The 16536-nt window shown below is 47.4% G+C and overlaps 1 protein-coding gene across 1 annotated transcript in view; it reads left to right on the forward strand.

Moving 5' to 3' along the window:
* The window catches only part of LAMA3 (laminin subunit alpha 3), a 263483-nt gene that overhangs the window by 84035 nt on the left and 162912 nt on the right, over positions 1-16536 (forward strand). The window contains exons 10-12 of the mRNA XM_077778240.1: positions 2135-2266; positions 4222-4284; positions 11348-11482. Of these exons, the coding sequence (XP_077634366.1) occupies positions 2135-2266; positions 4222-4284; positions 11348-11482 (330 nt within the window). The remainder of the gene's footprint in view (positions 1-2134; positions 2267-4221; positions 4285-11347; positions 11483-16536) is intronic.

The raw sequence follows: 16536 nt of genomic DNA on the forward strand, positions 1-16536 counted from the left end.
GCAAGAAAGCGATTATTGCACTGAGAGACAATTGCAATAGAGCTGGTTGAATGAATGTTTTGGTTTCACAGTGTGTATCAAAGTTATGTGTATATTGTACCAAAGCCTATGTGGTGTGCAATAGCTTCATGTGTAAAAGAAGTACATAGCTTAATGAAACAATACTCTGTGGCTAAAAAGTGCTAACCACCATCTGAGCTTTTAGTAAATTGTAATCGCTGATCACAGATCACCATAGCAAATATAATAATAAAAAGTTTGAAATATTGGAAGAATTCTCAAAATGTAACAGGGACACAAAGTGAGCAAATGCCATTGAAAAAAGACTGCTGATCGACTTACACGATGCAGGTTGCCACAAACCTTCAATTTGTAAAAAACATAGTATCTGTGAAGCACAATAAGGAAAAGCACAGTAAAACAAGGTATGCATAGTCCGTATGATAGAATGAAGTGCATCAGAAAAACCTAGGAAGACACAAAGCATTGGGGCTTGTCACGTACTAGCCCTGTCACAAGTGTTCCTCTGTTTTCTGTTGTGACATGTTTTTGCAGGCTCCAGTAGTTTAAGATTTTTGTCTGAATTAGCATCAAGACAATACAGTAATGATCTCACAAGGATCCAGTAATAGTCATCATATCTAAAATAGCTATGATTTATTGAACACTCACTATATGCAAGGGATTGTGAAATACTTTCACAAATATCTGATATAACCAACTTACATTGTATTATTATTTTCTTTTTTAGATCTGGGGACACCAAAGGCTCTGAGTAGTTAAATATTTGAGCCCAGGTGACAAAACCGCTAACTGGTAGCTAGCTCCAGGATATAGGTCCTATCTGCCTGATTCCTCTCTGTGCCATTTTACATCCATGATACAGAGAGATGCGCTGGGTTTTCCCTGGGGAACTGTCAGACACGGGCCAGACTGAGGACTTTGCCATACATGTGTCATCTGTTTTATGTTCTGTGGCTATCGCCGTTGGAAAATAGTTCCAGGCCTAAGATGGCCACTGTGCCCACCACACCCCCAGATTCATTCTTCATATCATTATCATTTGAGGGCATCCGAGCCCAAAGAATGTGTGGACTCTGATTTGCCTCCCTTGGGCATTCATCCTTGTTAAAAGAGTGTTCCTGTCTTCCCTCCCTCTCCCACATCATCCCACGAAGTATGTCCATCATTTTTCTTGCTCCCATGAAGTGTAGTCTTTAGCAAAGGAGACAAAGGTATTACAAATGCAGACACCTTCTCTGGAATCTCAGCTCTCCATCACTGTTCCAGCCTCTTCATCACTGAAGTGGTCTTGTAATCTCACAGAGATATTACAGGCTTAGCGTAAAGAATCCACAGGACACATCCATTCTAAGCAAGTTAAGCAGAGGAAACCAGATGAAGCAGGACTGGGGGGGATGCTTAATGCCCGTGGCTCCCCTACTTTTCCAGTCTCTCACGGACATGTGCCTAGCTGGGTTATGACTGTTCAAGGTCAGGACTTTCCAGGTCAAGGAAAGCTCCTAAGTGAGGGGCTGCCAAGCCTCTTGTAGCCCAAGTGTGTCTGTCTGGAATGCAAACCTCATAGTGGTGTTGGTTGCAAAACTGCCTTCAGCAAGTCTCATCACTGGAATCTATTCAACTTATGGGCGCAGTCTCGCTGTGCTGTCCACAGATGACATGTCAACGTCCTGGCGTCCCGCACGTGTGACTGCATCACACCTGTGCAATGATGACCACCATGGACATTCACAGCTGGCTCGTGGCCAGGAGGGGCTGTGTCCAAAAGACCTACCGGGGCTACAGCAGACACCCACCAGCCGCCTCTGACTGCAGTTTGTGCAGACCTTTCCTCTCCTGCAGTGAGCTGGGCAGTGCTCAGTGTGATTAAACTGTATTCTGGAGAACTCAGTGTGGATGGCTTTTGACAAGCTTCTCTCTGGGGGCCCCTGGTGTTTGATCAATGCAAACTTTTGATGAGGTATGAAGTAGAAAACAGGGTGTGCCCTTTCAAGAATAACCGTGGTCCAATAGTAGAGCATTAAACATCGCCTGAGAAGTCCTGGGGACATAGCTACCACATTTAGTCCAGGGAAGGGAAGGACCGCTCTCTGAAACCTGGCATTTCTCGTAGCTTGCAGCTGTAACCCCGAACACGCTGATGACTGTGAGCCGGGCTCAGGCCGCTGCAAGTGCAAGCCAAATTTCCGCGGAGAGCACTGTGAGGAGTGTGCGGTTGGGTACTACAATTTCCCGTCTTGCTTGAGTAAGTAGTGACTGCACTCCTTTCTTGCACTTTCTTGCACATAGCTGGGCCTTGTGCATTAACTCCCTAGAGCACGGCAGGCGGGGTGGGGGGGGGCGCACCCGTGGAAATGGGGTCAGATATGCTGTATTTTCATGGAAATGTTTCCGAAAGTTCAGAACATAAAATTTATATGAGTATATTTTATAGTCAGTTGTTTATGTCTGGTGATTACGTTAGGTTGTACCATAGGATTATCATCCCAGTAGGTCAGAGAGGTCAAATATTGGCAATTTCAACTTGACAGTGATCCATGCATGTGATTTATCTTCAAAAAGAACCTGGAAGAAATGTCAAGGGTACCAGATGCTTGTTTGCATATGTATTGTTTTGGGTGGCGGCAGGGCTGGGGGGGTGGGGGGGAATGTTTCCCCTTTCCCCCACTGTGTGATTAGGCCAGGTTATCATGGGCCCCACCCCTCCCCAGTGCACTGATTTGAGCCAGTATCTCAGCATCCCTGAGAGAAAACAGATGTACATGTACGTGGTAGAAACACCACAGGACATGCAGCAGGAGAGTCTGAAACCAGCCCTGCAAATGCAAATTGTTACAAGAGCCGTGGTTCTGTTTGTTCTGCAAAAGTGTAAACGCTGCACTTTTGTGTTAGGACAAAGAAACACTGTTTGAACCCTTCCACCTCCCCACCTCCCCTTCCTGCCAGCGTTGCACTGGTTTTTGCTCTTCCAGCTCCGCATGGCAGGAAAAGTACACTGAGCCGTGGGGACTTGGCGAAGGGACACGTGTGAATGGAGTGACTGTATGCCCTGGCTCACACCTGCTTTCCCAGGAGAACTCTGAACCTAGCACCCCCTTTCACCATTGAGTATCCTGGTTGGAGGATGAATTATATGATCATCTTGTATTTACAGAAGCCAATTTTTTAATGTTTTATTTATTTATTTATTTACTTTAGAGAGAGAGCCAGAGATAGCATGAGTAGGGGAAGGTCAGAGAGAGAGAGAGACACAGTATCTGAAGACAGGCTCCAGGCTCTGAGCTAGCTGTCAGCACAGAGCCCGACGCGGGGCTCAAACCCACGAACTGTGGGATCATGACCTGAGCTGAAGTTGGACACTTAACGGACTGAGCCACCCAGGCACCCAGAAGCCAATTTTTTGTTTTTAAGGAAGCTGTTTTTAAGCCCAAACAAAATAACACTGAATTGAGGTTTAATCAGTTTAGAATCTGTAATTATTAGATTACAGGCCGAGCAGAAATCGCATTTGCCTTTTTAGTGACAAAAACAAACAACAAAAAACAAAACAAAACAAAATCCCTGAAACAATTTTATGGCATAAGTCAAATTCTAGGGGGAAAAACTTGAAAAAATAATTTTTAAAACCCCTATTTTCTTTTTTTTCTTTTTTTCTTTTTATTTCTAGGAGAGAGAGAGAGAGACAGCGTGAGCAGGGAAGGGTCAGAGAGAGAGGGAGTCACAGACTGAAACAGGCTCCAGGCTCTGAGCTGGCAGTCAGCACAGAGCCTGACGCAGGGCTCGAACCCACGAACCGCGAGATCATGACCTAAGCGAAAGTTGGACGCTTAACCGACTAAGCCACCCAGGCGCCCCTTAAAACCCCTATTTTCAATTTTAAGTTAAGAAAAGCAATAAAGATGCTGCAGAAACCAAGCTCATCCCTGCTTAGACTGAGACCTAACTATTGTGAGCATAAAGATATCCATTTCAGTTCACTTAATATACAAATCAGAATGGCTGACCAGTCTGGTTTCAGTCGCTAAGTGCATTTTCAATAGGGCAAGCATAATTGCCTTTCTCTAAATTAGGCTCCTCATGTGACTTTTTGCTAAATTCAAAGGGCTTCTTTCTTGTTTGTGCAATGTAATGTTTTACTTAATATCTTTAATACTTAAAGATTAAAAACCTTTGTCTTTTTTTTTTTAACGATTTTTCTAGGAATTCCCATTTTCCCTCTTTCTACTCCAAGTCCAGAAAATTCAGTAGCTGGAGATATAAAAGGCAAGTACCTTCTCTTTTGGTTTAAATTCAATGGAAATGTTACACTCCAAATTATTTTTCTACTTCCTCTGCCTACTAACTATTGTGCCCAAGTTCAAATGGTCCTGACCGGATCATGGTGGGTGCTTTGTGGGGGTCTCCTGTTTCAGGTCCTCACCACCCAGCATTCTCCGTCTCAGTCTGTCTTTTGCAGGATGCTACCTGATTAAGGAGACTAAACAGAGTTTGAATTGTAGATCACTTGCTCACTCAAAACGAGTCCAGTAGCAGCCAGTTGCCGACTGTCTTACTTGCGTTCTACATACAGAGACCCTGAGAAAAGATTGGAGCGCAAGCGTGTGATTCGGGATACGATCCTGGGAAACATCAGTAAGAGAGTAAGTCAGGCAGTGAAGGGAGCCATGAGCAAGCAAGGTCCTACTGCAGCGCCAGGAGCTACATTCCCCGAGGCAGCTCTAGGCGCCAGCAGGAACTTGCTCAGCGTTATCCCAGCTGAAGGGGTACCTTCAGTGACCTGCCATCAATGGAAGGTGGATTTTGGGCATTAACTCCGGCACTTCCAGCTTGCTATGCTGGAAGGCCAAGGAGCTCCTCCAGCCAGAGGGTGCCCCTGGGCAGAGAGTGGCAGAGGTGCGCAGGAAGCAGCCTTTGGGGTAGAGAGGGGTTGAGTGCCGAGAGGGTGTGGGTGTTACGCCTACCTAACCACTCATCCTGCAGGTGTTTTATGGTCACCCCTTATGTGTTCAGCACCCTTCTGTGTGCTGGAAACTTATCAGTGAGCAGAATAAAGAAAGATTCCCAGCCCTCCGACGGCTTATATTCCAGCGGAGGGTCTCCTACAAAAATAATATATAAACCGCTAAATAAATAAAATCTCTCTGTGTTAGATTATGATATGCCAAGTTGTGTGCTGCACAAAGGTGCTATTTTTAAGAGGGCGGGGCTTTCACATCATAGGCATAAACTAACCCATATGAGGCATATTCTAGGCCTTGAGGTTTGATTCTGGAGCTGAGGGCGGTTTCTTATGCAAACCCGTAATGGCACACACACGGGAATGCACGCTCAGTGAGGCACACGGCGCTGACATAAGGGCACAGCACATGTACACAGCCCGTGACTGTGTCTCTTCTGGATCATGTTCCCATCACCACCGAGGTTCTCACCCCCTCCCCCCAGGGTGCGAGTAGCAGCCTGATGGTCACGTGCTCATCTCACTGGGGTGGAGGTAGTGCCAGGTGTGTGTGAGCGCCTCGCCTGTGGCTCTCCTCCAGCCATGTCCAAGGCACGGGTGGGCAGAGAAGGGGCACTTGTGACCAGACAAGAAAATGGTCTCTGGAGAGCTCTCTTTGGCAGAAGGTTTCCATTCCTGCAACACTACAGGTGTGTTGCGGGTAGCCTTGGCCATGAGTGTTGTGCAGAACTGAAGTCTGGGAGAGAGGTGAGGGAGTGTGAGGTTTGCAGATTTAAATAGGGTAGTCGAGGAGGGACCTCACTGAAGAGATAAGCAAAGACCTTAGGGGATGAGGGGTGAGTTCTGCAGGTATCTGGGGACAAGCATCCAGACCCAGGAAAGAGCCAGTGCAGAGTCCCTGGGGGCAGGGGGTGTTCACGGAACAAAAAGGAGAGCAGGGCGTGAAAGCGGAGTGAGCACTGCAAGAGAGGTAAGGAAGGGAAGTGCTGGGGGCCAGATGGCCCGCCTTTGCCACCCACTGCAAGGACGTTAGTTACCTTCTGTTCTCAGAGAGGAGCCGTGGATAGTTTGCACAGACAAATGATGTTGCGTAAGGGACTCTATGGCGACTGTGTTGAAAACCAGTTATAGGAGGAGAAAAGAGGAAGCAGGGAGAGGCCCTGGAAGGCTATTGTGACAGTCTATGAGGGAGAGACAGTGGTGGCTCAGAACCAGAGGCATCGGTGGAGGCGACAGGAAGTGGACAGTGTGGCTATAATCTGAAGACAGAGCCGACAGGACTCGCCAGGGGTTTGCTGGCTTAGAGATGGGATATGAGAGAAAGCGAGGCCTCTGGGGGTGATTCCGAGGCTTCTGGATGGAGCAAACAGGAAGAAGAGTACCGTTTATTGAGGCAGAAAAGGCTGCAGAAGACAAGGTGAAGTGCAGGGCCGGAGAGGGGGGCAGGTGGATGCAATGGTGGGAACTTAGAGACACTGTCTTCTGACTGTTCTTTTTATTCTCTATGGAATGAGAATCAAGGTCAGGGGCAGAAGATGAGGTTAGGGAGGAAGCTTTGAGGTTGAAGAGACAGGAGGTATGTTAAGAGTCATCTCAGAATGTGGGGGAGAGAGTGGGCTTGGGGAATGTCCTGGAATTTGGGGGCAGCACAGGGGATTCACCTGAAGCCAGGTAATGTGATCCAGTTTACCTTCCTATTTTCCTTCCTCCTCCTGCCCTACACGTACCCAGCCTCCTGTGGGTAAACCAGAGCTCTCTGCGTGGTTATGCGGGGTATTGTCCGAAGCCTTCACCGGACACTTGGTCACTTGAGGACAGAAACTATGGTTCTAATTCCTGCAGTATCTCCCCTGCCCATAGCAGGCGGTATCCTGTCCCCAGTGATCTCTGCAAACATTCCCATAATGTCTGTTCATTGACTAGAATGGAACTCTGCTATTGAGCCTTGATTACACCACACATCTCGGGTTTTCTTCCACAGGAATGTTTTAGATCTCCCATTTACCATCTGTTTCCAGTAATCCTTTTGTTATTCAATTCCTTTTTCTCCCCCAGTAGACTGCTGGTGACTTCAGGAAAAGAAATTTAATTGAACTTGAAGAGAGGTTCAGACATCTGTTAGAAAATACAGGGAAGCCTTAGAACACAGCCTCAAGGAAAAGAAGTTTCAATGAATGCAGTGAGATCTATCTGGGAATTTGAATGCACAGATATCACTTCAATTTGGCCTTTGATTATTGCATTTTATTTCACTTAAAAAATGTTTATTTACTTATTTTTGAGAGGGGGGGCAGGGGAGGGGCAGAGAGAGAGGGAGACCCAGAATCCGAAACAGGAACCAGGTTCTGAGCTGTCAGCACAGAGCCCAGTGTGGGGTTCAAACTCACAAATGGCGAGATCATGACCTGGGCTGAAGTTGGATGCTTAACCAACTGAGCCACCCAGGTGCCCCTTTGATTATTGCATTTGAAAAACACCCAGCTGGGGGCTCATCCTGTCATGATCTCACGGTTCTTGAGATGGAGCCCCAGGCAAGGCTCTTTGCTGACTGCGCAGAGCCTGCTTGGGATTCTCGCTTTCCTCTCAAAAGAAAGAAAAAAAGGAAGGGAGGGAGGGCAAGAGGAAGGAAGGAAGGAAGAAAAAGAAAGAAAGAAACATTGAATAAAAATAAAAATAAGAACACCCACTCTGCGGCCTGACTTGGCAAGGAACATTAGAAGGTCAAACATGTCAGCTGCAGGTGATGCAGAACACTGGATAACACTGAGCACCCTCCCACCCTTGAGAAGTTGAATTCATTAAGGTCCATTGACACTTTCCTGTTTTCTAGTACAGTGGTTCTTAAACAGGGCCGTGGTTTAGAATCCCTTGCTTTTACAAAATAGAAATTCCTCTGTAGCATTCCCGATCTTAATCTGCCTTTTCCAGGATGAAGTCCAGGCTTCTCTTTTGAACAAGTTTTCCAAATGATTCTGATGGATGTCTCTTGTTAAGAACCACTGCTTTAACTACTAAAAATCCCACTTAACGGTTGGCAAACTTCCCTGCAAAGGGTCAGACGGTAAACGTGTTTGGATTTGTAGGTGAAGCTGCAAATAGTCAACTTCGCTGTTGTACCAGGAAAGTGACCATAGACAACATGTAAATGTGAGATCTTGGCTGGTGTCCCAGTAAAACTTTAATTGACTGAAAGAGGGATGGGTTTAGTTCTCAGGCCATAGTTAACGGATTGTGGAATTAGATCAGAATTTCCCAGGCAACTGTATTTTCCCAGGAGATTCCAAAGTGCAGCAGAGACTGAGAACCACTTACCTAGAAAATCCATATGCTCAGTTCCAGACACAATGACTTGAAGCAAAAACAACAGAACAGTTTTGTAGATCAGAACGTTTGCAGGATTGTTTTGTTTTTTCATTATATTTCATGACTTCGGATATTATCAGGGTTTTCTGGGTCCAAGTGTTTATATCCAACTTAAGATTTGTTTCTAGTAAATCAGTGTATAGTCGACACATCTTCAAGGGCTCTGTTTGAAAATGACAGCAATATGTGAAACATACACTCTAGAGGGACACTAGCCTGCAGGCATGTGTGCACTTTTATGCATCCAAGTTCAAAGAGCAGGGACCAGCAGAAAAACAGATGCAGAAAGACTCCAGGTGCTTATTTTACCTAGGAGATTGAGGCAAGCTGGGGATGATTATGGAAAGCCGCCCATGTGGCCTGAGGACATGGGTGCCCAGGAGGTTTCTTGACGAATATCATAAAAAGGGTTTGATTCTTGCAGTCACTTTATAATTAGCAACATGCCTTTGCCAGAGCTTTGAGGTCAGTGTGGTTGAGGCTGGAGGACATGCTAACAATAGGAGCTCAGAGGTCGGGGTGGCCGCCGCTGGGGCATGCTTTCCTGGCCATGTCCTTCCTGGGGCTGGGCATTTGTCTGCTTGGCAGGGTGGGCGGTCACTGTTGTCATGGAGACCTGTCAGCTAAGGCTTAAAGATGGACAGGCACATTCTGATATCTCCATTTGGAGGCTCTTTATGGATGCCAGTAAAATAGAATTCAAGGAATTGTGTTTACTAAAACACATTGAAGATGTTCCAGAGAATATTTAGCATCTTCTTCATTCATTGAACTTTCCTCCTGTGCCTGCTCTGTACAAGGCACTGCCTGTCACACAGTCCCCACTTCCTGGAAGTTCCTGGTCCTGTGAAAACACAGGCAGGTAAAACACTTACAGCAGTAGGAGTTAATGCTAAGTCTGGGTGAGAACACAGAGCTATCAAAGCATGCAGGAGAGGCATCCTTACAGAATGAAGAGAGAGAGGGAGGAAGGAAGGAAGGAGGATGGGAGAGCCTGGAGGAGAGCCCGCCCCAGAGCAGGAGAAGCAGCTGAGTCTTGGAGCATGAAGGAGTTAGCCAGGCAGAGGGACAGCTGAGAAAAGGCACAGGGATAGGAGAGGGGAGAGCAGGTGGGTCCCTGGTGCTGAATCGGGGGAAGGCAGAAGAAGTTCAGGGGGTGGAGAGGATCAGGGAAAGATCAGAGTGGGCAGCCAGGCTCAGATGTGCAGGGCATAGGATGCAGGGGCACCATACCTGTGGAGGACATTGAAGATTTGTATATTTATGGTGGCCATTGTACAGCAAAGGTCAGGAAAGCATCTTGACCAGGGACACTTTTTCAAGTTTGTGCAAAGGTGCTGCTGAGGCTGCTGGCAGCCTGGTGGGTTTTGGAGGGGTTACTATGTCACACATGTCAAGGACTTTGGGTTGTGTCCTGAAAGCATGTGTCGCCCTTGAGGAATTCAAACTGGAAAATGATAGGAGATGAAAAGGCTGGCATTTTAGAAAGATCTCTCTTGATACCAGCATGGAGAATGGATTGGAAGGAGGGCAGGATGGAAAGCAGACAGCCTGGTTAGGAGGCTCTCAAAACAATCTTGGCAAACAGGGATAAAGCCCTGAATGAAGACTCTGGGACTCAAGAAGCAGGGACTTTCCTGCAGCATAATCATTATGACCCAGTGGTGAGGTGCGGGAGGTGAGGGTCAGGGAGACGTGAGGGTCCCTCATGGTTTCTGGCTCTGGGTAGGACTGTTTGCTAGGTAAGGAAGAGGAAATGTTAAAAAGTGATTTTCAGAAATGATTTTTAAAAATGCACAGGTACCAGATGCTTTCTTTCTGTTCCAAGATGGTTATAACTCAGGATTCTTTGGCCCTCAATGCTAGTGGTAAAGTTCAGGTTTCTTACTGAATTCCAGTGCTTGCTTTTAATGCCAAGACTATAATCAACAGTAAAGCTTTCCCTTCCCTGTAGACATGGTGGTCTCAGCTCACATGGTGGTCTCGGGGCTTCTGGAGGGAGAGACTAGAAACCGCAAAACCTGTTGTGACCTGGGCTCAGAAATCACATCAGAGCACTTTCACTTCCTTATGTGGATCAGAGCACAAGTCATGAGGCCATTCAGTGATTTCAATCATTAAAGTGTCGTGAAAGACCCACCCAGCAAGGGCAGAGAAGAGGGGAGGGAAAGGGGGAGGCTGCTTGTGCAGATTGGTTGGGAAAGACCTTCCCAGGAGAGGACGAGAAAGAACTGGAGAAGGGCATTACAGGCAGAGGGAACAGGCAGAGCAAAGGTCCTGAGGTGGCAGAGCACATGTTTGAGGGACTGGAAGCAGCCCCACTGCTGAGAAGGCCTTGGGCCTCGAGGATGAAGTGAGGCTACCCAAAGTGTAGCCCCCCAAAGCCATGGCTGGCACATAGTAAGGCTGAATTTATGTTAGTTTCTTTTCTTCTAAAAAATGGAAGGTAGAAATATGTTTGATTCAAGATTGTCATTAGATAGGAATCTATTAAATTGAAGTCTTACTGTACAAGGCTAAGGTTTGGTAGAAAACAAAGTGTTTCCATAGGAGTAGGTTTTTGTTTTGTTTTAGAGAGAGAGGGGGAGAGAGTGCAAGCAGGCGAGAAGGGGCTAAGGGAGAGGGAGAATCCCAAGCAGGCTCCATGCTTAGCACAGAGCCCAGTGTGGGGTTTGATCTCAACGACCCTGGGATCATGGCCCGAGCTGAAATCAAGAGTCAGACACTCAACTGACTGAGCCGCCCAGGCACCCTTCCCCAGGGATGGATGTTAAAAGATTTAGCTGCTTTGCAAACGAGTGCCCACCCTACATACTTCTTAATGGCATCTCTGACCTTTTCTTGATATTTGTTTTTTTCCCTTGAATGTGTAGTGTTCTAGGTCAAGAATGTCTATGAGCCGTAGATAACGCATAATCTAAGTTTCCGTGACAAAACCCTGAGGGAAGGCAGAAACTGAAAAAGGAACGGAGGCCAGCGGCCCCCTCTGAGAGTCTCTTCTCGCAGGGTGTGACTGTGACCTGAAAGGAGTTCTCCCTGAAATATGTGATGCCTACGGAAGGTGCCTCTGCCGACCCGGGGTCGAGGGCCCTCGGTGTGATGCCTGCCGCCTGGGTTTCTACTCCTTCCCTATTTGCCAAGGTAAGTGGACCACATGTAGCATAGTGACCACTAGTCCCTCCAGAGCAAATGCACAGGCCCTTGCTGCCACAGCTGTGTGGCCTGCGGTTTAATAAGTGAGCCCCTGGCTTATATATTCATGTTACATGTGACTGTCTCCCTACCTGGGTCATGTCACCTGCCTTCTTTTGTCTTCTGCACCCTCCCCCTCTCTCTCCCTGGTGGTGAGCACATGGGCTCTGGAGCCAGTCCTGGGTGCGAGTCCTGGCTCTGGAAGGAGCTGGTATCTGTGCAGCGTTTCAGGGCCTGGCAGCCAGATAAGGAAATGAGGGGGGCCAGCAAGCATGAAACCACTGACTTTTTCCCACCCTCAGTTCTGTGTCGTAGTGCCTCGCCCTACCTAGTAAGAGTCACGGAAGGGGATGGAGAATGGGAGGAGGAGGTGTCTGGCCCAGGCCCTAGAACAAAATAGCAAGGCAGGAAATGCTGGGTGAATGAGCAGATGGATGAATGAACTTGCCTGAGTGCTCCTCTGCCTGCTTTCCACTGCCTGCCCGTGTTCTTCCCCAAGTAGGGAAGAGGAAGGGAGAGAAGAAGAGAGGATTATCAGTGGGTGCTCAAGGCAGGGACTAAGCACCACTCCAGGTATTATAAACAGACAGGGACTTGCTCTAGGTACTTAGGTGCTCAGCTGAGTCCTTACAGGCTGAGCAGCAGGCTCCCGGCAGGGGGACAGAAAGGGGGGTGGTTTCCAAGGAGACTCTCCTAGAAAGGCTGAGTGTTAAGCCCAGATTGCTGTAGCACAGTCACAGCATAGGACTGTAGTCCCACTGCCTCCCCGGCCGTTTCTCAGTCCCCAGGAAGCTAAAGGGGACTCCGCCGCGGAAATGCTCAGTAGGGGCCGGAAGGCAGCCTTCTCCTTACGTCCCACCCTTCCAGCCTTATTGGAGTACTTCTTATTTGCAAACCCAAGCTGACGGCCAGATGTCCGGAACCCAGCTCCAGGAGAATCTGGGAGGCGCTGTTTTTAGCCTGCCAGCCCCTGAGCACGGCGGGAGGCCAGAACCAGTTTTGAGCCATCTCACCGGCCAGGCCAGCCACACTGGAAAACCGTGGAGGCCGGTGCAAGCAGGACTGAGTCTCCCCGGGCGGGAGGCTAATGTGGTGACACACACGGCTCATTCTGGGTGTCACTTGGGGCAAGTCGCTTAGCCCCTACGTTTCTCAGTTGCCTCATAGTAGTGCAGGTTACAGATGCACTGACTGGGAAGCCCTCGCTAGAATGGAAGAGGAAACGCTTCCTTTTCCTGCTGGTCTCCTCACGTGCCCTGTTCACAGATCTCTGTCTTCTGCCCCTGCCTCTCAGCCTTCGCTGCTTTGGAGCCACGGAAGCTCTCCATCAACTAGAGAAATTCGGTAGTGGCAGTTGGGATGGCCAATGCCTTTCTCATGGAAATACCAGTAAGGGCCATTCTCAGGTTTGAACTGCGTGGATCGTAGGAGAGGTAGATCCTTCTAAACTGGCTCCGTGGTCTGGCATCAGGACATCGTTCTTGCTCATAATATTGTTTCTGGGGAAAGGTATCCTGAATCACGAAGTTTTGCACACAAGTTGGGGACGATTGCATTTCTGTTTTAAGCTGGAGACCCTGAGTCTTTCATGGACAAAGTGAGGAACGAGTGGGAGGGAGAGGGAGTAGAGACCTTATGTTTCAGGGGTCCATGATGGCTCAGGCCCAGAGGAGCTTATGGTGGGAGAGGGAGGTCTTTTCAGCAAAAACAAGAAGAGGAGGGTTAGGACAGGCAGGTAGTTTATCTTCTTCCCCTCCTATAGCAGGAAAGCATTTTCTGTCTGCCCTTTGTTTTGTTGACACTTCAATTATATCTTAAATGTGAATTGAGGGCAAGGAGTGGACAGAATGTCTCACGTTAATTTCCTAATAATCTGTTGACATTCATGTTCGTTCTGTATCAGCTGCCATTGTGGTTGAAAGTATCTTAAAGCTTTTCTTTCTTCCTCCTCTTTACCAGCCACAACTCCAGACTCATTCTGCTAGAACAAATTACTAATATTCCAGCCTGGTCATTCCTTTGGGCAAAGCTGTCAGGTGGTACCTTTGTGTATACAGATATGAAGGTAGTAATACAATATTTTAAGAATGCCCTTTTCCACACTTCTTCGCTACTGGAATGAATTTATTTTGAGGTGAGTAGAAAATGTAAAGGTGTATGCAGGACCAAGTGGAGGGAGGTGGGACTTCCAAAATGACAGAGTAGGGAGCTCAGTGGACCTCTCTCCAACAAAACAAACTTTAACGGGTAAAGAATTTTTAGTAATCATTTAAATTCTCTGGAAGTTGCCCTAAGAGCTAACAAAGAAATATTTCTTTAAGAAAATCTAAATATTGGGGCGCCTGGGTGGCACAGTCAGTTTAGCATCCAACTCCGCCTCAGGTCATGATCTCATGGTTCATGAGTTTCAGCCGGGCATCGGGCTCTCTGCTGTCAGCGCAGAGCCTGCTTACGTTCCTCTGTACTCCTCTCTCTCTGCCCCTCCCCTGCCCATGCTCTCTCTCTCTCTCAAAAATAAATATACATTAAAAGAAAAAGAAAATCTAAATATCAGTAAGAACAAGTCTGTGACATTTGAGCTCCGGTACACCCTCCACCCCAACTCTGTGTTGTAAAAGCTCTACCCTGGGCATGGACAGCCAAGGAGATGGGGGTTCACTTTCTTTCAAACTTCCATTTTGGGCCTATAGTTTCACACGAGGAGGGGCAGGTTGCCAGCATTTCTCATTGCCTACGGGCCCGTGCAGTCAGCGCTCTGTTCAGGCAGGCTCCGCAGAGGGGGCCATGTCTTCTCTTTCGTCACCCAGCTTCACTTGCGTGGTGGAGACTCCGCACCAGGCAGTGCGGGCTAAACCTACTAGAGTGGATCCCCCCACCCCAGCTAGCTCGTAGAGCTGGGGTGTGGCCGGCCAAGGCGAGCTGAGACAGCCAGGAGCCGGCCCTCCTCTCCCCAGTGCCGACTTGTAGAGCAGGGCTGTCACCCCAGGAGGAGCGGGTCCTCATTTTCCAGTCGGCTGGTACAGTGGCTCTGCACAGCTAGGAAGAGAGCTAGGCCATAATGATGAGTTCTGAAGGTCTGCCTCGGGGAATTACTTTAACAGAGTAGAGAACTCCGCGCCTAAGGGTGTTGTAGCCAACAACCAGATCTTGGTGCAGAGCCATTGAATGGAGGCCGGGAGCTCTTGTATCAGTGCATCAGAGCAGAACAGTGGAGCGACCGGAAGTTGCGTAGAGAGACTCGGAGAGTTCAGCCCGGAAGAGCGTTTCCGATAGCGCATAAACGTCTGCGCGTTGGGAAGGTTGTGCGCATGTGTGAGACTGCGCCTGCTCGGGAGGAATCAAAGCGGACAGGGACAACTCGGAAACATACTCGTGCTGCGCGTGCACTGCCATTACCGTGGTGTGGTAGCCACCCTGGCAACACCGCTTTAAGCACAGCCTCTAACCGAACACTGACTGCACAAGCTGCTTTCACACATGGTAACTCCTAAGAAGTCAGGCTGAAGAATGATATAGTAGTCATTTCGTGATGCCCCATGTTGTGCCCTCTCAGGGGTGATCAGAGGGGAAAGGTCCAAACTCGTAGTCCCTGGCTAAATGTAAGGAAAAATTGTAAGCTCTCCAAACTATGATAGCAGCCTTCAAGCTATACACATATGCAGTGGGAAAGGGTAACAGTCTGACCAGCCAAGCAGGTTCCAGGACAACTTTCAACCAATAAGCTGTTAGTATGGCCCCGGGAGTGACGCTGAGGTATCCAGACCAGAAGATAAAAACAAGGGGGAAAATCTGAGCAGGAACTTCAGAGGCTGAACATTAGAAGGGAAGTAGACCTTGCCTAATAAGTTCAGCCAAGTCATTAAACAAATAAACAACCAATCAAGCAAACAAAAACGATCCTGGTGGTAGCCAGAGTTGCTAGACTATATTAGCTAAAATGTCCAGCCTTCTGAAGAAAATGAGATATGCAAACAACCAAGGAAGTGTGACCTATACATGGGTAAAAAAACAGCCAACAGAAACTGCTTTGGGGATAACCTGTCGGGCTCAGTCAGTTAAGGGTTCAACTCTTGATTTTGGCTCAGGTCTTGATCTCACAGTTTGTGAGACTGAGCCCCATGTCAGCCTCTGCACTGATGGTGCAGAGCCTGCTTAGGATTCTCTCTCTCCCTTTCTCTCTGCCCTCTGTCCCAACTCTCCCTCTTTCTCTCTTTCTCTCTCAAAGATAATAAACATTAAAATAAAGAAGCTGCCTTTGAATGAGCTCAAATGGTTTAGCTGATCAAAATAGCTGTTATAAATATGTGCAGAGAGGAAAAGGAAACCATGTTTAATTAATTAAAGGTGTAACGATAAAGTCTTATAAAATGGAGAATATCAATGAAGAGATAGAAATTATTTAAAAGAACCAGATGGAAATTCTGAGGTTGAAAAGTATAACTGAAATGAAAAATTCATCAGAGGGATTCAGTCATAGATTATCCTGCAAAGAATCAGCAGACTTGATGATAGGTCAATAGAGATGATTCAGACTGGAAAACAGAACAAGAATGAAAATAAACGGACAGAGCCTCAGAGAAATAGGGGACACCAAAGTGCACTGACATACATGGAGAGTACCAGATGGAGAGGAGAGACGAAAGGCCAGAAAAAATAGTCAAAGAAATAATGGAAGAACCCCTGCCCCCAAATCTAATGAAACATAACCTACACACCTAAGAAGCTCAATGAACTCCATGCAGGATAAATGCAAAGAGATCCATACTCAGGCACTTAATAGTTTAAACGTTGAAAGACAAAGAAAAAAAATCTTGGAAGAACAATGACTCAGCCCATGCAAGGGAACCCGTTAGAATGTTAACTGACTTCTCATCTGAGACAGCAGAGGCTAGAAGGCAGTGGGACCACACATCCTAAGAACTGACAGTGAAAACTTGTCAACCAAGGATTTTATGTCCATCAAAATTATCTTTCAAAATTAAATCAAAAATATTCCTAGATTA

Source organism: Crocuta crocuta, unplaced genomic scaffold (genome assembly GCF_008692635.1).
Source record: "Crocuta crocuta isolate KB4526 unplaced genomic scaffold, BGI_CrCroc_1.0 scaffold26, whole genome shotgun sequence".
Lineage (NCBI taxonomy): Eukaryota > Metazoa > Chordata > Mammalia > Carnivora > Hyaenidae > Crocuta > Crocuta crocuta.